This window comes from Megalobrama amblycephala, linkage group LG6 (genome assembly GCF_018812025.1).
Source record: "Megalobrama amblycephala isolate DHTTF-2021 linkage group LG6, ASM1881202v1, whole genome shotgun sequence".
NCBI classification, from domain to species: Eukaryota; Metazoa; Chordata; class Actinopteri; order Cypriniformes; family Xenocyprididae; genus Megalobrama; species Megalobrama amblycephala.
The window spans coordinates 43,330,558-43,355,716 of NC_063049.1; the positions used below are offsets into that span (position 1 = coordinate 43,330,558).

Consider the following 25,159-nt stretch of genomic DNA (forward strand, 5'->3'; position numbering starts at 1 on the left):
AATTGTGTTTATATCTCAGAATCGTGACTATATCACACAATTGCGAGAAAAAAAAGAATTCTGAGATAAAAAGTCGCAATTACTGTTTTTATTTTTTTTATTTAGTGGCGGAAACTGGCTTCCATATGTTTCTAATTTGGCTATCGGAGTGACGGTAAAAAATAAATCTTTCTCTCTTCTGACTGCTGTTATCAATCGCTCTCTATTTTTTACCCTCTTTTTGAAAGTTGTGAAAACACTATTGTGGAGCTTTTCTTTTGCTATTGGCACAAATGGAAACAAAAAATATATTTAATGTAGTTTCTAATTCACTGCTATAAAAGTTTACCCAACTATGACGATTTCCGCTTCTGAGAAACACGGAAATGTGAAAAAGGTCTATTGCAACACACTTAAAATGATAGTTCACATAAAAATTTAAATTCTCAATATGTAAAAGCTTAAATTAAATCTGTTTATCACACTGTATAAAGCGATCATGTCCCTTTATAAAATTTGGACTAAACTGCACAATAATTATGGATTAGTTTGATCTCCTTATGAACTGGTAGTTGCGAACCTGTCAATGGAGAGTACAGAAATCTCTCCGATTTCATTAAAAAGATCTTCATTTGTGGATAGTTAATGAGGATAATTAATGACAGAATTTTCCTTTTGTGGGCGAACTATTCGTTTAACATTTTAAAAATGTTAGATGAACATCCACCAAAAACATTTCAGAAACAAATCCCATGAATAAAGTTTTTTGGTTACATTTTGAGACATTATTAAAGGGATAGTTGAACTGTCATCATTTACTCACCTGAAAACACACTGATGAACATCACAAACACACCTGTGAGCCTATTCATTAGAAACCATGAGCTTTTATTGGAATGTTTCACCATTACACTTACAAATCCCACCCATGTGTCATCTGCCTTTATCAAAACAAGCTAATACTGGCACAATCATCATTCCACTCAAGCACATGTTCAGATGACTGGTCTGCAATCATGAATAAATGACATCTGAAGGTAAAAGCAGTTGAGTATCTAAAATGCCATGAAGAAAGAAAGAGAGAGACAAAGAAAATCCAGTATATGGGATTTTTTTTTTAAGTTTTCTTTTAGTCACAAATGTGAGCGATTGAAAGCAAGTATCAAAGTAGAGCAGGAAACACTTTGCTTTAATGTGGTAGGGGTCATAAAACATTAAAATAATGGACAGGATGGAGCCGTACACACAGTTCAACATGTGATTCTTTACACCTCAAAGACAATAATGATGTCGGTCCAGTTATCATCATCAATCTGAGTTCAGTTACATGCCGTCACACATTCACTGAAGACTGAAGCTGCTTACAATGGGATAAAAATCAACAAAAACTTATGTTCGTATGTTTCCAGCAGTCGGGTCTTTTCACCGTCGGACACATGTCTACTCTGAGGGGACCAACAATAGAAAAAGTATTTCTCATTTCTGTACCCTACCATCCCATAAGTGTGTATGTGTGCGTGTGTGTGATAGTTTAGGACATGACGCCGAACACAGGGTTGTGGCGGCAGATGCTCGGGCCGATCTCTTCGTAGTCCTTCTTGGTGTGACACACCTGGTAGAACTCCGGCTGAAAAGAAACAGACATACAAAATGTCACATATATTTCCTAATTGTTTCGATTTTAAGAATGCACGTTAGCTTCTTTTGACCCACTGGCCGAATTAAACTTAATTTTCAAACATGCTGTGCACACATTTAATTAAATCACATTTTGCAGTTTAAAAATCAAAATCACATTAAGCCACATTACGATTCCTGTTTTTCCATCCCCAAATTTAAGGCCTCTTGAAATGGCTTTTTATGGCCATTGAATTTGATCAAACTGAAATGAAGACTTTAAGGACCACCTGATTTAACATCCCGCAATGCGAATGTAATGAGGGTCATTATTAAACATCAGTGTAATTGAGTTCTCACAGAGACGCTCCAGTGAACAGTGATTCACAGACAGGACGTTTTAATTGATTAAGTATTATAAGGCCAGCAGACAGCGGCTCGGTTTCTCTCTGACTTGTGCAATAAAAGAGGCTGTTATTCATACAAATGTCTCTATATGTGAATGTGTAACATGTTCCACAGCACAATGAACTGTAACCTCGATGATCAAGGAAAGTCTGATTCCGAGCCCTTGAAAGCAGACGCACTCAGATGGTCACTCACTAGATGACGTGATTTCAAGTCAGACAAAACAAGCATTAACCTGTTAAAACCAGCAGAGCTTAGATCTGAACTGAAATGCCTAGAATTCATGAATGCTTTGGAATTTTTTAAAAGCAGGATATGGCTGAAATTTCAAGTGTAAAAAAGTACTGAACTAAACATTTTTTATTTTATACAAAATTGCTAGAAAATCAAAGCCACGTCTAAAAAAAGGTGTGTTCCAAAATTTGAAATTAAGCCTCTAAAATGTTTTGAAAGTATCGTTTCCATTGTAACAATTTCAAAACGGTTTTCACAGGATGAATTTTGAGCATTTAAGCTTTCAGTGTTAATTTGTGATGATTACTAAAATATGTGAGAGGGGGAAAAAGGCAATAGTTTGTGTTTTTTGTCTCTGAAGTTCCAGGGAAACTTGGATATATGAGCAACCTCACTTCAAAAGTCTGATTTCTGGAAAAGCTTTGGAAATTCAATTTTTCAAAAAAAAAAATTTTTTTATAAACAAATACATATTTTTATTTTATTATTATTTTACTGGGCAGAAATTGCGAGTAAAAGATATTTTTTTATATGCTCATCCTTGAACCGGGAATGACTGGATATGCAAATGCATCTTATCTTACAAATAGAGCATTCTCAGTGAAGAATGGTTACTTTGTTTCAGCAACAGTGCCTGTCACTTGTGAGGTTCCTCAGGGTTCTGTTATTGGCCCTATCTAATTTTCCTTTTATTATAAATAAGGCTCTCAGGAATACCTCTCTGAATTCTGATTGGTCAGTCGCGACATTCCGAGATGTGTTATTCCCTAATTACAACAGTCGTCTATAGCAATGCTAAATAACATAACGCCCACCTTATTACATGTTTACTTATACTATTTTTGTTGAAATATTGGTAACACTTTACTTAGCCATTATGTATAATGCATTATAAAAGGTATTCATAATGTATGTTTTAATGCATTATATCTTTTAATAAATAATAGTAACCAAAGTTAAATGCATTGTAATATTTGTGTAATGCCATATATTATTAACAACCATCATCAATAGAAACGCTGAATAATATACCGCCCATCCGGGTATCTGCACATCTTTCAGGTCTCACCACGGACTCGCCCAAAAGGCAGCTGCTGCCATTTTGCATCTCTGTTATATTTATCGATTGTATTGAAAATAGGGTTGCAAAGGGGTGGAAAGTTTCTGGTAAATTTCCGGAAACTTTCCACGGCAACTTAACCTGGGGAATTTTGGAAATATTCCAATTTGTAAACTTAACAGGAATTTATGGGAATTTACGGGAATTTATGAGAATTAATTGGAAATTTATATAAATGTATAATATTTACATAAAAAGTATCATATAAAAACAAATATAATCATTTTGTTTGGTCATAACATAAAATAACAGTTATTTATTTTTCACATTCAATTAATTCTAATTTAGTAAAATAAATATATTTTTATTGCAACAATTGTTATGTGTTATTTATTTCAGTGTCACATGATCCTTCAGAAATCATTCTAATATGCTGATTTGATATCAGTTATTATCATTGTTGGAAATAGTTGTGCTGCTGAATATTTTTTGGAACCTGTGATACTATTTTCAGGATTCACTTATTGATAAAAAGTTAAAAGGAATAGAATTTATTCAAAATAGAAGTCTTTTCTAACAATATCACTATAATATCACTTTTATTTAACAATTTCACACATCCTTGCTGAATAAAAGTGTTCATTTCTTTCAGAAAAAGAAAAAAAATTACTGACCCCCAAATTTTGAACGGTAGTGTATATTGTTACAAAAGATTTATATTTTAAATCTATGCTGTTCTTTACATTTTTATTCATCAAAGAATCCTAAAAAAAGTATCACAGGTTATAAAAGAATTAAGCAGCACAACTGTTTCCAACATTGATAACGGAACATCAAATCAGCATGTTAGAATGATTTCTGAAGGATCATGTGACACTGAAGACTGGAGTAATGATGCTGAAAATTCAGCTTTGATCACAGGAATAAATTATATTTTTATGTATATTAAAATAGAAAGCCATTATTTTAAATTGTAGTTATGTTTCACAATATTACAATTTTTTCTGTATTTTTGATCAAATGTGCATGTTAAGGACTGGGGGAATGCACAGTGCATGCAGGGGGTGTGGCCTCAATAGCCCTGCAGTAAGTAGTGTGCTATGTGAATGTCAGGGTAAAAAATCAACTAAAATTGCATTAAATATGGTTGTTTTAACTAAAATTATGCTGCAAGATGTTCTTTTCAACTACATTTAAGTATCCTGTTATAGGCTAACCTGTAAATTTTGCAAATCCCCTGTTTATTTCCATTAATTCCCGTTAACTCCCATATATTCCCGTTAATTCTCATGGAAAGTTTCCAGCTTTGAAAATTCCCGGAATTTTGCAACCCTACTTGAAAATGAAACCAGCGGACTTCAGTATTAATAGTAATATTGTTGCTGTGTTTATCTTATTTCCCCAACAATTGTTTTACACTGTATTAGATTATTAGGCTAATAAACAGGGAAGATTTCAGAACAGTTTCATCTCAAATCAATACCTCTCGTCCTCATAATTATTAATAATAAGCAGCATGACTGTACTTTATCCCTTAAATGTTCATCTAGTTTGAACTTGTTCTTTCATCTTGGCAGAATCACTTTAAGTCTTTAGAAAATGCATTATAAAAGTATTTTTAATGCATTAATTATGCCATGTAATGCACCATATAATGCCTTGTATGGTCTTGAATAATTCTAACCACAGTTATAATACTTGTGTTTTAATGCATTATACTTTTTAAAGGCGTAACGTGACAACCAATTTCAGATGTAACAAGGAATCTGCAAATATTATAATGCATTAACTTTGGTTAAAATTATTTATCAAAAGACAATGCATTAAAGTGTACATTATGAATACCTTTATAATGCATTATACACAATGGCTGAGTAAAGTGTCAATATTTTATTTTTCAATATATCTATATTTTAACCAAAAATAGTGCGTGTGTGTCTGTGTGACTTACAGTCGACGCCAGCATGGATCCTCCAAACCACACGGCGTATCGCTGCATGTGATGGGTGATGACCTGAACGTCGATGGGTTTAGGCTGTGAGAGCAGAAGAGATGCAGAGGAGATATTGAGTTTGGGTCATTTCTCATTGTAAACGCACTGACGCTGATGTTGATCTTTAAACGGGACCTTGAGTTTTCCTCCGCTGAGCTCCTCGCTGAGCTTCAGACGAGCGTCGACCGTTCTCTTCAGGTCTCTTTGCAGACGGCGGCCGAAGTCACGGAACATGGTGGAGCCGCCCGACAGAACGATGTTCTGCAAAAGAGGACACGCGTTCAAATGTGTTTTTCTTCAGTATTTTCGGCTTGTTTTCCAGTACAAATATCTAAACATTCTTAAATCAAGATACATTTACTGGAGAAGCTAAATGACTTAGAGGGATAATTCAAAATATCTTCCTTTGTGTTCAGCAGAACAAAGAAATGTATTCAGGTTTGGAACAACTTACGGGTGAGTAAATGATTGAATTTCCATTTTTGGGTGAACTATCCCTTTAAAATATTACGTCTTGTTTTATAAAAAGTGTCAAAATTGAGCGATTAAGTGTTTAAAACAAGATCAAATATCTGCCAGTGGGGTCAGAAAAATACACTTAATTCAAAGGGAAAATATTATTATTTTTCTGGCCCAATTGGCAGATATTTGTTCTTGTTTTAAACAAACTCATTCCATTTTAATACATTTTTCAGAAAAAAAAACTTAATATTTTAAGTCATTTTGCTTCTCAAGTAACTGTATCTTGATTTAAGAATGTTTAGATATTTTTACTGGAAAACAAGACAAAAATACTGAAGGAAAAATATCATTTTTTGCAGTTTAATGACAGACTTAATACATTATAAATACCTTTTTAAGACCAAGTAATGAAAACTTAAGGAATAAAGTGAAGGGAACATGTCAATATCAGGGTTTCTGCACGTTTTATAGTGATAGACTTTATAAAGTCCAATAAAATAAATTTTAGGGAATAAATTGAAGGGAATAAATCAAATTGTTCTCTAAATGTAAAAGTTTAGGGAGAAACACATGACATTATATTGTAACAGCAACACCTTACAGGTTGAAAATACTTCTGCTCTAAGGCAATATACAGAAACTTTTACTGTATCTTCTGATCATAATGCAAAAAATTATGTTCTTCCTCAGTATTGTCTTGTTTTCCAGTAGGAATATCTAAACATTCAAGTCTTACTCAACATATTAAGTCTTGTTTTCTAAATGAAGCAAGTTTATAATTAAAACAAGAACAAATATCTGCAAGTGGGGTCAGAAAAAAATCAATTTAAAAGGAAATCATACCCAGTTGACAGATATCGGTGTAAACTCTCTTAATTTTGTTCAATTTCTCAGACAACAAGACTTAATATCTTCAGTCATTTTGCTTCTCCAGTAAATGTATCTTGATTTAAGAATGTTTAGATATTTGATATATTTTTTACAGTGTAATACCAAAAATGTAAGACTTTCTGCTCTGATTTAAGACCTTTTTAAGGCCTTTATTTGTGGAAGGGTGAATTAAGACTTTTTAAGACCTACACAATCAGCACAGAGAAACATTACTGACCTTATAGAGCGGACGGCGCACGTCGATTGGACAGTTCTGAATGACCTCATCGACAACCTCAGAGATGGGCTGAGTGAAGTCTGGATTAGCGAACTGAAAGAGGAAACAGAGTGTGTGACGCTGCTATTTTTAATATCAAATTTAAGACATTTTTTAAGAACTGCACAAATAAAATTAATACTGTATGTCCCCACAGAACAATAAAAAAAATAAAATAAAAAAAAATTTAATAATTGATCTGATTATTTTACTTAATTAAACGAGGACTTAATACTGCTTATCATCAAACATGTTTAATATGCTCAAGCCATGTTTTATTCAATATGTACCTACAGTAGTGGCCAAAAGTGATGTTCAGAGGAGATATTTGTTTATAATGACCCTACAAGTTCAATTAAACCATCAAAATATGAGGAAAATGTTCTATATTTTTTATAATATTTTAAATATGAGGGAAGAACAAAACACTAAACTTGGTTAAGGTATTTATTTGACAAAATTATTTTGCAAAAAAAGGCAAAACTACAGCCACAGGTTTTATTTTACTGTGCAAAAAATGCATAAAAAAGCAAAATACTCACTGAAAAAAAGCAAACATTGACTACAACATAATCAGTTATTAATATTTCATTGGTTGTCCCTTGTGTTCATAATTCCTTTGGATGACAGCCTGGATAAAAATGATGTCAACAAAATTTGTCATGTTTCATTGCGTTATCACCACAAATAAAACAATCGACTCCATGTAATATGCTTAGAAAATCTTTAACATATTTTGAATAATATTTAAATAAAGAGTGAAGATGTCAATTTTCCAAGGCCGGACATCACTTTTGGCCACTACCGTATGACTGAAATTGACAAAATTCATTAATTCAGGGATGCACTGATATGAAAATTTGTGGCCGATACGATAATTCTTCATATTTGAAAGCCGATAACCGATATATTGGCCGATAAATCAAAATTTTTATATCATTTTTGAGAGCCTGATTACAAAAACAAAAGTCTCATTATTAAAAGCCATGTCCCAAACACACGATTATAAAATTATGTATCTTTTATGACAGATTTGCGCTGCACATGTTGCACTTAACTGTATTTTTCTTTTTGAAGTGATTTCAATCATATTTCAAGCAATTCAAAACCATCATAGTGAACATTGTGCATCTGAAGTGTCTCATCTGAAGGAAATAATCCATTATTTTTCAACTTTAATATATCGGCCAAATTTTCTTATCGGGCCGATAATGATAACATTGAACATATATCGGCCGATAAACCGATATTGTGGCCGATATATCGCGCATCCCTAGATATTAGTGCACAAACCTATAGTGTTCTTAGTCTTTAAAAGCAAAATTACAAACGTGTCTGTGCGCATGTGCAAACCTCAGGATGAAAGAAGATCTCGGGTCCCAGGAAGCGCTCGTATCCCACGTCGATGGTGAACTCTTTCTTGCTGATGGCGTTGATGCCGGTGTACTGCTTGATCCATTTGGACCCGTCTGTGTCGTACTTGTTGAACTCCTTCACCAGGTCGGGACAGACGTAACTGAAGCGCTCCTGCACGGCAGACAGACACGTTCAGAGTCTGGAGGACGAGACGCTCGTGTGATCATCATAAACATGTTCACGCTCACCTTGACAGCTTTGGCGGTCTCCAGCGACTGCTCCGGCGGGATTCCCACCTCTCTCTCCCTCAGTAACTGCTGCGTGAAATACGTGATGTCCCGGCCCGCGATGGGAATGTGTTTGATGCAGCTGCCGATCACGTAGCCCTCCGCCTGTCAATCCAATCAAAGCAGAGACTTTTTAAACTTTCTTGCTCTGTTGTATTCTGTAGATCGACTTCAACAGGATCAAAACACAGTAGGAAACAAACCGCTGCTCAGACAGATACACATCAAAATAACACGGCTGAATGCATTTTGGCGGCAGTAACCACACAAAAGTCATGTGATGGTATCAAATTTTCATTCACTGCAAAAAGTGACGTTCTTCCTCAGTATTTAGGGCCCAAGCGAAAATTCGCGCAGGGCCCTCTTGTTCTTCTAAGGATTATTATTATTTTTTTTTTTTTTTTTTTTTTTTTTTTTCCGTCTTCCGGGGCTTTTTGGGGCCTTAACATGCTCAAAAACTCTTGAAAATTGGCACACACATTGGAATCCGCGGCCATTAGGACGCCGGAGAGGCTGGTACCCGGGCGTGGCAGGGGGCTCGACAGCGCCCCCTTGAAAAAAGTCTGAAAATTTGGTCCATATATTAAACACGCTTGCACGTATTAGTATGAAACTCAGTACACATATAGACCTCATCGGGCCGAACAACTTTCGTGCTCTAAGTTAAACACCACGCCAACAGGAAGTCAGCTATTAAGGGTTGTTTGAAAAACGCATGCTCTGGAATTTGATATACTCCTCCTAGACGATTAATCCGATCGCCACCAAACTCGGTCAGCATGAAGTCAAGACACTGATGATTAAAAATTGCCAGGGGATTTTTGATATCTCGAACGGTTTGGCCGTGGCGAGGCAACGAATTTATGGCGAGAAAAAGGAAACAGGAAATGTGTTATAACGTCTGCATACATATATTGATCTTTATGAAACTTCACGAGTGTGTTCGTTATAGGAGTCTGATCACATGGATGTGACTATTGTGAGTCAAAGTTATAGCGCCACCAACTGGCAGCAGGAAGTGTATCACTTTTTGAAATGTTTTGAGATCACCCTCTTATTTTACCTGATTTGCTTCATACTTCATCAGTGTAATGTCAATACACAGCAGATGTAGACCTATGACAGGATTTTTGATATTTGAAATATTGTTGCCATGGCAACAGGTCAAACTGTAATAATATTCTTGAGTGTTTTTGAGGCTCTTAACATGCTTCAAATTGCATGAAACTCGACACACACATCAATATTGTCAACCAGTAGACATGGACAAAGCCATAGAAATGGGCGTGGTGGAGGGGCTCAGTAGCGCCACCTTTTGACAAAAGTGGGGGGTTAGTTTTTCCTACAATCACCAAACTCGGTACACATATTGTTCTCATCAAGCCGGACAATTTTCTAATTTACATTCATTAGCTCCGACCAACAGGAAGTCAGCTATTTTGGTTTGAATGTTAATTTTTGAAAAAACAGGCTATGAATTTATACTACTGCTCCTACAGGGTTTATCCAATTTACACCAAACTTTTTTTAACTTGTTGCTAACACATTGAAGTTGTTTAATTGCAAACGGATTTTGGATATCTCAAACGGTTTGGCCGTGGCGAGGCAACGAATTTATGGCAAGAAAAGGGAAACAAAGTGTTATAACTTCTGCATACATTAATTGATTTTGATGAAACTTCGGCTTAGTCTTCGTTGTACAAGGCTGATCACATGGATGTGACTATTGTGATTCAAAGTAATAGCGCCACCAACTGGAAGCAGAAAATGTGTCACTTTCAGCATACATTGAGATCACCCTCTTATTTTTACCTGATTTGCTTCAAAATTCATCAGAATAATGTTAAAACTTGGCACATGTAATCCTTTGAAAATGGGCAGGGAGGAGGGGCTCTATAGTGGCACCTTGTAGTGCAGTAAATGTGGAGTGAATTTGACATAGTCCTTTGATGTTTAACCGTTTTAAGTGCCTATTGCCCGCTGTGCACAGTTGCCCTGAAGCCACCGGGGTGGCGGTGCCACCGGGCTTGGGCCCGCCATCGCTGCTCGCAGCTATATTTTTGTCTTGTTTTTCAGTACAAATATCTAAACATTCTTAAATCAAGATTAGGGCTGTCAAACGATTAATCACATACAAAATAAAAGTTGAGTTTGCCTAATATATGTGGGTGTACTGTGTATAATTATTATGTATATATAAATACAAACACATTCATGTATATATTTGAGAAATATTTACAAGTCTATGTATTTATTTATATTTTTATATAATTTATAATTTATATTATATATAAATAAAAATATTTTGTACATAAATAACATATTTCTCTTAAATATATACATTAATTTGTGTGTATTTATTGATACATAACAATTACACACAGTACACCCACATATATTATGCAAACTCAAACTTTTATTTTGTATACGATTCATTGTTTGACAGCCCTAATCAAGATACATTTACTGGAGAAGCAAAATTACTGAAGATATTAAGCCTTGTTTTCTGAAAAATACATCAAAATAAAGTGAGTTTATGCTAAAAAAGAAGTAAAAATATTTGTCAACAAGGTCAGAATAATAAACAATTCAAAGGGAAAATAAAATTATTTTTCTTACTCTACTGAAAGATATTTGTTCTTCATTGTAAACCCTAACATTCAAAATAATTGGTTTGAGTAGGACAAACATCAATTATAAACTTAATTAATTAATAATTAACTTTTATGAGTATGTTCTTTTTCTTTCAAGTTCACAGAACTGATATATTTTAAGTAAACTGAACTGTTTCATTGTTTTGAGTTTTATGAACTTATTTATTTTAATTTAGATGAACTTAAGTTTAACTGATGAAAAAGGGCTGGGATTTCCCAACATGCATTGCCCATGGCACTTGAAAGGAAGAGTAAATGCTCAAATTAAGTGATTGCCTCAAATTTTTAAGTTTTGCCAACTTATTCGGGCTTACAATGTTTTAAGCAAAAACTCAATTTTGATACATTTTTCATTGAACAAGACATATCTTCAGTCATTTTGCTTCTCCAGTAAATGTATCTTGATTTAAGAATGTTTAGATATTTGTACTGGAAAACAAGACAAAAATACTGAGGAAGAACAATTTTTTTGCAGTTTGTCATTATAATTGCTAAAACTTTTAAAAACTTTTAAAAGTGTTGTCCTTTTAAGAACAAGTTTCATTTTTTTTTCATATAAAATAAAATGAATGTTAAAGATTTAAATGCAGTAAAACAATACACAATAAAAATGTATCAAGTAAACAAATATTTTAAACCGATTAAATATAAAGAACAATAAAGAATTTCTGGCATGTTTTAGTTCAGATTACAAATGTAAAAGTTTCAATGTAAACAAATGTTTGAAAATAAATTTAAAATTTTTAAGTATTTGGTGTTGTTTGATAAACACCAAATACTTGTTTGTTTGTTTATCAATCATCTTTCCATTTTTAGAATGCTTAGAGGGAAAAAGCATTCTAAAAATGGAAACAAAATTGTAATAAAGATTCTAGAATTAGTCCATGATAACAATATTGTGCATGTTCATTACCATGATATCATATTACAGAATACCGGCACACATGATATTCCAGCTCTCAGGACTGACACGAGTCAAACGTTGTTGAAGTGGACAGAATCATTCAGGGTTAAAATGAGAGAATGGTTGTTCTGTAATGTGTGTGTGCGAGACGTACCACTGGAATGACGTGAGTGACTCCGTCTCCGCTGTCGATGACGGTTCCTGTCAGTGTTCGCTCACCCACCTGCCGAGATGTCCATGATGCTGCTAGAGCCAAAACAGCCTGACAAACACACACAAGATCAGCCAAACACCATAAACACTGACATGTGTGTGTGTGTGTGTGTGTGTGTGTTAGAGCTGCATGATTAATTGTTAAAAGAGCATGCTCTCAATTCAAACACTTCCTCTTTAAGGCAATCTAATTTGTGGTGTACCTCAGGGTTCTATTTTAGCACCCACTCTTTTCTCTCGATATCTACTTCCTTTGGGTTCAGTTTTTAAGAAGCATCGTTACGTCGATAATATGCAAATCTGAAAAACAAACTGTGCTCTTCTGATGTAAGTTCAAGTTTTTTCTGTCTTCGTTCTTTTTCTAAAATCAAATCTTTCCTTTCAGAGGTTGCAATCCATGTCTTCATTACATCTCAGCTGGACTATTGCAACTTCCTCTATTATGGCATCTCAAAGACCCAAGCTTCTCGACTACAAGTAGTCCAAATTGCTGCAGCTAGATTTCTGAGATCCCTACATTGGTTGCCTACCCGTTACAGAATTGAGTATAAAATCTTACTACTTGTGTATAAATCTTTAAATTATCTAGCAACTTCTTATCTGACAAACATACTTCACTTTGGAACAATCTTCCTAATTTTATTAGAATGACTTCCACTTTATCTGAGTTCAAATCGTGCCTTAAAACTCATCTTTTCTCTTTGGCTTTTAGTATGTCATTTTGTCCTTTATTCAACTTTCTTCCCTTTTCTATTGTTGTTGAACAGTTTTAATTTATATGTATTCTTATTTTTTATTGTTGTATAGCACTTTGGTTGGCCTGTGGCCGTTTTTAAACGTGCTCTAGAAATAAAACAAACTTGAACTTGTGATCTTATTCCTAAATGACAGTGATTCAGCTCTGTCTATTTAAGCTTTGACAAGTACGATCACAGCGAACATTCAGATCTGCGTTCTGATCCAGAGAGAGCCGTTGTCATGTATAGATATGAAACAGCTTCACAAACACTTTTCAACCACACAGTATCATTATTTCTGTCTTGCAATAATTAAAATTATCACAGAAGTACTGGATAAAAGTTTATAGTTCGGATAAACACTGATGTCTACAGTAGTGATCAAAATAGAGTAAATCAACTTTTGAAAGTATCTTGACTCTTCAAATAAAGATTGTCAATTACATTGTTATGCCAGTAGGTGGCGACAAGTGACTGTTAAAAAAATGGATTCATCCAGTAATGAAACAAGTGAAGTCTTCATATGTGAGTCATTGAATCATTCACTCAGATTTTTGACATTTTAAATAGACTGCAGCAATTAACATTTTGTCAGAACCTCTAGTAAATTATCTTGTTTTGTTGTCTATTCAGAATCGTGGGAGAATTGTGATTTCTATTGAAACAAAAAAATTGTGATTCTCGATTTATCCAGAATCGTGCAGCTCAAGTGTGTGTGTGTGTGTGTGTGTGTGTGTGTGTGTGTGTGTATACCTGCACAGCGATGTACAGCCCCGGCACATTAAAGGACTCAAACATGATCTCGGCCGTGTACTCGCGGTTTTCTGGAGTGTTTAAAGGTGGTTCAGTCTGCAACAGAGAAACCAACAGCAGGAAGTGATGCAGTGGTCTGAATGAACGTCTTAGTTGCTCTAGTAGAGTTACACCTTGTTCTAATCAGACACTTCACATGATAAAAGCTGTCTTTTCCATGTTAATCAGAGGTTTTGTCCTAACCAGCCACAATGCGATTCTATTTGAAATGGTCTTCATTTCTTCAATTACAAGACTTGTTTTGAGAAATTACAGCCAATCAGAAGAGCGTGTGAGCGGAGTCTTTCTTTGTCATAGAACAGACTTGTTTTTAACAGTTTGAATGTTCTTGCTTCTGTAATTAATTTACAAGATCTGAGGTGAATTATCCATTGTGGCTATAAAAGGTCACGCAAAATTATATTCAAGCTCACATTAGATGCTTTTAACAAACATTATCTGAGATTATCATGTCAGTGCATGTTTTTCCAGCCACTACGCTGCAGGAATAAAAAACATTTCTAAAATAGAATCATCACGTATCGTAGTCGAGGCTGGTTAGGACAAATACTCTGATTAACATGGAAAAGATTCCTTGCATCATATGTCATGAAGGACAAGATCATCACATGAGCAGCAGCGTTTAAGTTGAGGTTTACTCACCAGTAGGAAGTAATGGTCCTCGGGTTCGGCCCTCAGGTACTTGAAGATCACCTGCTCCATAAACCTCTCCATCAGATCCCAGTCCTCCACGATCCCGTGCCGTATGGGCCACTGAGGAGACAGACACACGCTCAGAGATCATGTACGCTTTCTAACGGATTCTCAGAGCTTCGTCATTACAGTTGTGATCAACTAAAAGCTATTTTCATAGCATGAGCAGTTACAAATTACACAGGAGATGTATAAATAAAATAAAACCGCTGATTCAACACGCTGATTCATAACGCTCCGAAGCTTCATGAAGCAGTGTTTTGAAATCGGCCATCACTTTATAAGTCGTTATTTTGTTTTTTTTGGTGCACCAAAAATATTCTCGTGGCTTTATAATATTAATATTGAACCACTGTACTCACATGAACTGATTTAAATATGTTTTTAGTACATTAATGGATCTTGAGAGAGGAAATGTCATTGCTGGCTATGCAGGCCTCACTGGAGCCATCGGATTTCATCAAAAATATCTTAATTTGTGTTCCGAAGATGAACGAAGGTCTTACGGGTGTGGAACGACATGAGGGTGAGTAATTAATGACAGATGTTGATTCTGTTAATGACAGAATTTTCATTTTTGGGTGAACTAACCCTTTAAATAGGGCACCATTTGAGGGGACGGCCATTTGTAGTGGTGTCCGAAACCATAGTGGACATTATCGAGTGCACTCATTCAATCCCACAATGGGATAACGAGTGTACAACCGATGCTCAACGGCTAGAGAATACCCATAATGCCGAATGTCTGACAAATTCATTTTTATTCTCAGCGTCATCAAGCTACACCTTTGTTTTGAATAGGTGACCTCTAGTGGAGAAAAGTTACATATTGTGCCTTTCTGAAAACTGGAGTAATGATGCTGAAAATTCAGCTTTGATCACAGGAATAAATTACACTTTACTATATATTTACATATAAAACAGCTATTTGAAATTTTAATAATATTTCAGAATTTTTTAATGTATTTTTTAAATAAAAATGAATGCAGTTTTGGTGAGACCTTTTTCTAAAACGTTTAAAAAAAAAAAATAAAAATAAAAAAATCTTACTGACCCCAAACTTTTTAACGGTAGAGTACCTAAAAAAAACACTTTTTTCCCATGACTGTTTACTCACTTTGGTGGCGTAATTGGGTTTATCGATGGCTTCGTCTCCGATGAAGAAGTCGAGGTCATCTACACCCTTCATCATCCTCCGCTGAGCCTGGTCGCCCACCTTCGCTGACTCCTTAATGGCGATGCCTGACAGAAGAAAAGGATGATGGGAAGCATGAGATAATCATATTTCAGTCAAACATGAAGAGGAAGTAAAGAGAGAACTGAGCGCTGACGTGAGTACAGGATTATTTTGAGCATGTGTTGAAGATTGTGAGATGATTTTACATCTTTCGACCAATGAGCTCTATCCGAGAACGAACTCAAACTTAAAGCTTCCTAAAGCATCTCTACAGCCGTCAGAAGCTCGTACACTACACCCTACATACATCAGCCTACCACACTACAGATGTACACTTCACCCTACCGACATCTGCCTGCCTAATACACTAGACGTGCACTACACCCTACAGGCATCTGCCTAGCACACTACAAACATACCTACACACCCTACAGACATCAGCCTAGCACACAACAGATGTACACTACAGATGTGCACTACACCCTAGACATCTGCCTGATTAGTACACTACCAACATGCACTACGCCCTACAGACATCAGCCTAGCACACTATAGATGTACACTACAGATGTGCACTACACCCTACAGACATCTGCCTGACTAGTACACTAGACATGCACACAACCCCACAAACATCAGCCTAGCACACTACAAAAATGCCCTACACCCTACAGACATCAGCCTAGCACACTATAGATGTACACTACAGATGTGCACTACACCCTACAGACATCTGCCTGACTAGTACACTAGACATGCACACCACCCTACAAACATCAGCCTAGCACACTACAAAAATGCCCTACACCCTACAGACATCTGCCTGCCTAGTGCACTACACCCTACAAACATCTGCCTGCCTAGTACACTAGACGTGCACTACACCCTACAGGCATCAGCCTAGCACACTACAGATGTACACTACAGATGTCAGAAGTGCAAAACACCCTACAGACATCAGCCTAGCCTAGTACACAGCCTGCCTAGTACAGTAGACGTGCACTACACCATATAGGCATCTGCCTAGATCACTACAGATGTGCACTACACCCTACAGACATCAGCCTAGCACAATACAGATGTACACTACAGATGTGCACTACACCCTACAGACATCTGCCTGCCTAGTACACTACCAACATCAGCCTAGCACACTACAGATGTACACTACAGAAGTGCACTACACACTACAGACATCTGCCTGCATAGTACACAACTGACATCAGCCTAGCACACTACAGATGTGCACTACAGATGTACACTACACCCTACAGACAACCTAGCACACTACAGATGTACACTACACCCTACAGACATCAACCTACCACACTACAGATGTACACTACACCCTACAGACATCTGCCTAGCACACTACAGATGTACACTACACCCTACAGACATCAACCTAGCACACTATAGATGTACACTACACACTACAGACATCTGCCTGCCTAGTACACAACAGTCATCAATCTAGTACACTACAGATGTGAAAAACAGATGTGCACTCCACACTACAGACGTCAGCACAGAAAAACAGACACTCACATGACGGAATGATGAACTGTGGTTCCGTGTTTCCTGCATATCCCAGTTTAGTGTACCTGAAACAGAAACACACACATTACTGCTCACATTCATTCAGCTTTCATTTTGCAGCAGCAGGTTTTAGTGCTGCAAATCAAACTAAATCAAACACTGAACAAACACCACTGGCCAAATTTATATCTATAAATGAACAATTCACATCTCTTTATGATGAGCACTTTATTCAGAATGAGTTCATAAGCCAAAAATACATTTCCTTTAAAATCAAAACCGCTTTCGTTTCCTGAAGGATGTCAACATAATTACACTGCCATGAACCAAGTTTTGCATTTAAGAATAAAATATTTATTAATAAATCAATTAATCACACATAATTCGGAGAGTGTTTCATGTCTCAACATGTCAAACCATCTTAACTCTGTCGATCTGTTCTGATCAATTAAAACATCACAGAATCAAAACAAACACAAAACTGCGGTTATAATTATTTAAACATTCGTGAATGTCCAGCATTATATTTTAATACAAGTCACGCATATTAAAGGATTTCGTGTTTTTCTGTGTTTGCCCATATAAGGCCGCAGCAAGAATACGGAAGTAGAGGAAGAGGAAGCAGCTGTGCGCATGCGCACAAGTAAACACAACAGATTCAATAATTTCCCTGCTTTTCAAACTCTTTTAGTTTTAATTTTTTATCACTGATATAATCATATTAGGCGGTCTGCTCCGCAAAATAACATGTTATGTGAGCGTTAAAGCGGCGCGTTTCGCCGCTCCGCGCGCCTGTAAGCTCAGCATCACACAATCAGCTCGAATAACATTTAATGCTCAAATTACTGATTTCATGACAGTTCTCGCGCATCTCTGAGCTGGAAAAATCCAATATCGCAAAATCCAAACAGCAGCTGATAAAGGGAAAACAAGCATTCAGCAGGAGAATGTTATCCGTGCAGGAGCGCCAGTGCGCGCGCGGCTCGCGCCGGTTTTCGTCAGCCGCGCACAGATTGCTTGATTTACTCACCCTGTGCCACAATCCACAACGCATGCCGGTAACCGAGCGGCCATCTCGAGTGGTTAAAGCGCCGGTGAGCTCCCGGTACGAGTGATCAGTCGCTCCGTTTGTGCGCGAGGCGGAACCCGGAAACGCGAAGGGAAGCGTTTTTCCACTTCCGCATTCAATCACAGAGGAAAGCGCGCACCCTAGAGCGGCCGCGAGCGTCACACGGTGATGACATGGGCGGGGCAGAGCGGATCAAACACGTGGCTGTTAAAATGCCAGAAGAACGCTGTTTTTTTTTTTTTTTTTTTTTTTTTTCAAAGTGCATTATTGGAGAGATTGTTTGTTTTGCCTAATACTGTCAAAGCACGAGCACACACTCGACGCACGACTGTGAATCTCAGGGGAAAAAAGCAATAATAGCAATATCCAATAAAATTCAATGTTGAATGTTGATGTGTCAGTAATTTTGTGGGTCTGTCCCAAAACACACACTTTGCAGTCTTTGCATTTGACCACTTGTCTGCCTACATTTCCTGTATTTGAGCCAACTGTTCAAGTGTGCATGTGTGTGTGTAAGTGTGTGTGTATAAGAGATGGTGTGGATTTTTAAGGGCACTAATTCCTGTATCCTGTCAGTACACCCTACAGACATCTGCCTACCTAGTGCACTAGGCGTGCATTACACGCTACAGACATCTGCCTAGCACACTACAGGCGTGCATTACACCCTAAAGACATCTGCCTACCTAGTGCACTAGGCGTGCATTACACCCTACAGGTATCAGCCTAGCACACTATGGATGTACACTAAACCCTAGATATCAGCCTAACACACTACAGATGTACACTAAACCCTAGACATCAGCCTAGCACACTACGGATGTGCATTATACCCTACAAACATCTGCCTACCTAGTGCACTAGGCGTGCATTACACCCTACAGGTATCAGCCTAGCACACTACGGATGTACACTAAGCCCTAGATATCAGCCTAGCACCCTACGGATGTACACTAAACCCTAGACATCAGCCTAGCACACTACAGATGTACACTAAACCCTACAGACATCAGCCTACCACACTACAGATGTACACTACACCCTACAGACATCTGCCTAGCACACTACAGATGCACACTACACCCTACAGATATTTGCCTAGCATACTACAGATGCACACTACACCCTACAGATGTCAGCCTAGCACACTACAGATGTACACTAAACCCTACAGACGTCAGCCTAGCACACTACAGATGTACACTACACCCTACAGACATCAGCCCAGCACACTACAGATGTGCACTACACCCTACAGACGTCAGCCTAGCACACTACAGATGTACACTACACCCTACAGACACCAGCCTAGAACATTACAGATGTAAACTACACCCTACAGACGTCAGCCCAGCAACTACAGATGCGTACTACACCCTACAGACATCAGCCCAGCACACTACAGATGTATACTACACCCTACAGATGTCAGCCTAGCACACTACAGATGTACATTAAACCCTACAGACATGACATCAGCCTAGCACACTACAGATGGACACTACACCCTACAGACATCAGCCTAGCACAATACAGATGTACACTACACCCTACAGATATCTGCCTAGCACACTACAGATGCACACTAAACCCTACAGATGTCAGCCCAGCACACTACAGATGTGCACTACACCCTACAGACGTCAGCCTAGCACACTACAGATGTACATTACACCCTACAGACACCAGCCTAGAACATTACAGATGTAAACTACACCCTACAGACGTCAGCCCAGCAACTACAGATGCGTACTACACCCTACAGACATCAGCCCAGCACACTACAGATGTATACTACACCCTACAGATGTCAGCCTAGCACACTACAGATGTACATTAAACCCTACAGACATGACATCAGCCTAGCACACTACAGATGGACACTACACCCTACAGACATCAGCCTAGCACACTACAGATGGACACTACACCCTACAGACATCAGCCTAGCACAATACAGATGTACACTACACCCTACAGATATCTGCCTAGCACAATACAGATGTACACTAAACCCTAGACATCAGCATAGCACACTACAGATGTACACTACACCCTACAGACATCAGCCTAGCACACTACAGATGTACACTGCACCCTACAGACATCAGCCTACACCCTACAGACATCAGCCTAGCACACTACAGATGTACACTAAACCCTACAGACATCAGCCTAGCACACTACAGATGTACACTACACCCTACAGACATCTGCCTAGCACATTACAGATGCACACTACACCCTACAGATATCTGCCTAGCACACTACAGATGCACACTAAACCCTACAGATGTAAGCCTAGCACACTACAGATGTACACTACACCCTACAGACATCAGCCTAGCACACTACAGATGTACACTACACCCTACAGACATCAGCCTAGCATACTACATACTACAGATGTGCAAAATACCCTACAGAAATCAGCCTATAGTGCACTTCACACAAGAGTGGATAGTGTGAATTTTTAAGAGCACTTATTCCTATCTTGTACACACTTTCAAGTGGCCAAGAGCTCAAGTATGGGCCCGGTAACGTGTTAAATTTGTAAAAATATTTTGAAAGTCAGTACTGTTCTGTTCTGTCACTGTCAATTTGTGTGTGTTGACACATTGGCAAATTTGAAGGCAAAGCAACCATGGCAAATTTAATTTTGATTGAGACAAAGTGAATGAGGGTGAAGCGCGCCATCTGCTGGACACTACAGTGACCTGCGCGTGAGAGAATATGCCACAAGAGCACGCAATCTATTTGATAAGGTCTTTTTTTTGGCACTGCAACTAATGATTAAAAACCAACAACCAAAGGACGGATTTTGGTCTTATGAGGCTTCAGGACCCCTTCTGGTCGCCGACTCAGACCATTTCTACAAGGGAGTAAAATACAAAACTATATCTTGTAACTGCAACATCACAAACTGTGAATCTAACACTGAATATGTCCTTTTATCAGATGTATGCAGTTTAACTTTAGGGAAACGGGCTCTATCTGTTCCTTCAGCAGAAGGTCAGACATACATGTGGACAAATGAGGTTCTTCACATGCCTTACATGGGCTGTTTGTTAAAGTTTACAGAGATCCTCTATTTATACAAAACCACATGCTTAATTCCTTATTAGGTGTGTGTCCATTTTGACCGAAGGGCCCTAAGTGGACCTCTATGGTCTATGGTTGCTAATACATCATTTGGTTTTCTTCTAGTTGTACAGTAGGTGACCTTCTTACCCAAACACTTCTTACATACAAGCATCCACCGTGAGTTTGTGGCAGTCTACAGCCTTCAAAACACTGGGAATGTAAGACTGATATATAGTCATCACATCACAGTTAGTGGTCACCTGACCGCTTATCTCTGTTTTACAGCTCTTGTGTTTATCTGCATTTGTGCTGAACTGAGACCTACAATAACAGGCATAAAGCAATTATGCAGTCTGTTAACTCACTTTAACTGCTGTTTGCATCAGTGAGCAACTTGATGATTAATGTAGCTTTACCAGTTTCCAAAAACCTTTGTTTCAAAGCAGCTTCACGAAAACCCGTGATACATTTTTTCAGAGATCAATTTGGCTTGTGTGCTTTTGATTTAAGAATGTTTAGCTATTTGAACTGGAGAACTAGACTTAGCAAGGAAATCTTTTTTTTTGTTTGTTTGTGGTGTAATCTAGTTCATCTTTCAAAATCACAACTTCTGCTTTATCTACCCAAAAAAATATAATTCTGTCATCATTTACTCGCCCTCATGTCCTTTCAAACCTAAATTACGCTGCTTCCGTAGAGCAAAAAGAAGATATTTTTTTCCATACAATGATTTTTTCTGTTTTGAACACCAATGTTCTTCAAAACAACTTATTTTATGTTACAGGTTTGGAGTGGAATGATGACAGAATGATCGTTTATGGGTGAACTATTGCTTTAAGACACATTTACTGTGGCTGGACAGATCACAGCTTTGATCACAGGAATAAATTACATTTTAAAATTTAAATTTAATTTAATTGTAATAATAATTCACAATATTACTGTTTTTACTGTATTTTTGATCAAATAAATGCAGCGTTTGTGAGCAGAAGATACTTCTTTCAAAAACACAAAAAATCTTACCGACTCATAACTTTTGAACATAACATAACTTTTAGCGACATATTACATTTATTATAATTAGGCTAGTTTGTGCAATTAATTAGTCTGTAAGTTTTGCCTCTTTGTCGCCATCTCTGTTTGAAATCTGCAATTGCAGTTAATTGTGTAATTATCATCCTTACGTGGGTTGTGCATCGGCACGGCTCCTCAGCGCGAATGAATATGTTTGCTGTCAGTCACCACATCGGTGTGGACACTGTACTTCAGAATCACAGATTTTATGGAAGAATTTTCACCAGAAAATATCATCTTAACAAGTAAGTAACATGTTTGCCACTTTTGTTCAGACCAACTGAAAAAAAGCAATACAATAAATCGCACTAACAATGGTGATTAAATCTAACGATCGCTTAGCTCGGATTAGGTCAAACCATGCAAATTATTATTATTGTTATGCTTTGTTCTCAAATTGTTAATGTTAACAACATCAGCATTGCATGACTGTGTGTATTAGCGTTACCTGTAGATTTCAGTTTCTGTACAGTCTAATTTGTCATACCATACAATCCGCCATCAAAATGATGTTTAATTGTTCCAGCTGCTGTGAGAAAAGACTATAAATGATCCGCCATCCTCGCATGATAGCTACTAGCTGGGATTCGTTATTTATGTAAACAGACGTGACGTAATGACGCAAAGACGAACGGCGGCGTGCTTGAATTTCCCGCGGAAACCTACCAGTACCATCGGGATTAGAAAACATTATTACAAGCTTAACGTTGTGAATCGAGCAAAGGTAAGGAGATAGTTTTGAACACTGGATGGTGATGTACTTGCTCAAAAATGGATTTTGGATCAATTTTAACCAAAAAAGGTAACAGACAGTTTTAAATTGATTCCCAGGTGAAAAAAGTACACTTTTCACGCACTAATTTTGTACTTAATATACTAAAAATTCTTCTTTAGTACTTATTAAAATAATCTTAAGAACATCTAAGTGGAATCAACTGTGCTATTTTGAGACAGCATGAAATATGATCTTAAATGTGCTTTTAATATACTATCTCTGTATTTAAAAAATATATTTAGTTACCACTTGTAGTACACTATGGGTTCAAATGTACTATAAGTGATCTAAATACATTTTTTAAATACAGAGATAGTATATTAAAAGCACATTTAAGATCATATTTCATGCTGTCTCAAAATAGCACAGTTGATTCCACTTAGATGTTCTTAAGATTATCTTAATAAGTACTAAAGAAGAATTTTTAGTATATTAAGTACAAAATTAGTGCACAAAAATAGAGCATTTTAAGTACATTATAGAAGTGTACTTTTTTCACCTGGGTTTTTTTTTAAAAGTTCAAATGGATTGTGTTATGTTCTGTAATTGTTGTTTGCACAAAAATATGCAAAAGTTTTACTGTTTGGGGTACAACAGCCTCTTAATGGTTTTACTACAGTAACCTTACATGCGACTGATTACAGGCACATCGAGAGCACAAGTGGTCATGAAAATGTGTTCAGATTTAACATATTAATGATGCATTCACCTCATATATAATAACACATTGCTTTCTCCTAAAGGAAAGGGCCTGCTTTTAAAAGTAAAGTGTTTCGGTATCGGTATTAGCGAAACTGGCCCTGTATTTACTTGGTATTGGATCAATACCAAATTTTGCAGCATTGCCCACCCCTAGCTGTATCTTGTGTAAACACACACACAGGTTTGTTTTTGTGAATTGTGGGGACATTCCATAGGACGTAATGGTTTTTATACTGTATTTTCTATCGCCCTACACCAACACTACCCCTAAACCTACCCATCACAGGAAACTGCACATTTTTACTTTCTCACAAAAACTCATTCTGTTTGATTTATAAGCCTTTTGAAAAATGGGGACATGGGGTAATGTCCTCATAAGTCACCCTCTCCTTGTAATACCTATGTCATACCCATGTCATTATACACACTTGTGTCCTGATATGTCACTAAAACACGCACACGCACACACACACACCGACACACGTTTACATGTTTACATAGTTATCTAAATGGGGACATTGCATAGACTTCTATTGTTTTAATATATGCAATAGTTATAAATACTAAAACCTAACCCTAACAGAAAACTTTACTAAATAAACTAAATACAGTAAAAATTGTAAAAAAAAATGCATAAAGTTTTAGTGTTAGAAAACTTTTTTTCTGCATTTTATTTGAAAACTGCATTTTTACAATTTTTACTGTATTTAGTTTATTTTTACACCATTTTTACAAATGAGGACGTTCCCAAAAGGAGGTTTTGTCAGGTTTAGCTGCACTTCTGGGTACAATTTTGTCCCCAAAATATGGTTAAGTAGGTACAGACACACAAGAATGTTAAAACATTTTAAAAATGTGTCTTAAGTTTCTTATATATATAAGGAAGGACGATAGTAAATTGAGTCAACATTTAGTCTCATATAAAAGTCAAAGTCAAAAACAAAGTCAAACATTCTGTATTTTTCATACTTTTCAGGCTTTTATGTGTATATATATATGGATATGTGTATATATGTATGTGTATATATATATATATATATATATATATATATATATATATACACACACATACATATAATATGAGGAAAACAGCTTATAAATCATACTTATATATATATATATATATATATATATATATATATATATATATATATATATATATATATATATATATATATTCCT

The 25,159-nt window shown here is 36.7% G+C and overlaps 1 protein-coding gene across 1 annotated transcript; it reads right to left on the reverse strand.

The window, feature by feature from the left end:
• Positions 1-846: 846 nt before the first annotated feature.
• On the reverse strand, positions 847-18,471 carry actr3 (actin related protein 3). Its single transcript, XM_048194756.1, has 12 exons — positions 18,304-18,471; positions 17,283-17,338; positions 15,675-15,799; positions 14,507-14,617; positions 13,805-13,900; positions 12,256-12,363; positions 8,505-8,648; positions 8,254-8,427; positions 6,862-6,954; positions 5,427-5,552; positions 5,250-5,333; positions 847-1,606 (listed from the first exon to the last, which is right to left on the reverse strand). The coding sequence occupies exons 1-12, from the start codon at positions 18,345-18,347 to the stop codon at positions 1,511-1,513; spliced, it is 1,257 nt and encodes a 418-aa protein (XP_048050713.1). The 5' UTR covers positions 18,348-18,471; the 3' UTR covers positions 847-1,510.
• Positions 18,472-25,159: the final 6,688 nt, after the last annotated feature.

Coding starts and splice junctions, on each gene's coding strand:
- actr3 (XM_048194756.1), bottom strand. CDS start 18,347: ATGGCCGCTCGGTTACCGGCATGCGTTGTGGATTGTGGCACAGG. Junction 13,901..14,506: donor AGGACCATTACTTCCTACTG/GTGAGTAAACCT, acceptor TCTCTGTTGCAG/ACTGAACCACCTTTAAACAC. Junction 5,334..5,426: donor TCAGCGGAGGAAAACTCAAG/GTCCCGTTTAAA, acceptor CTGCTCTCACAG/CCTAAACCCATCGACGTTCA.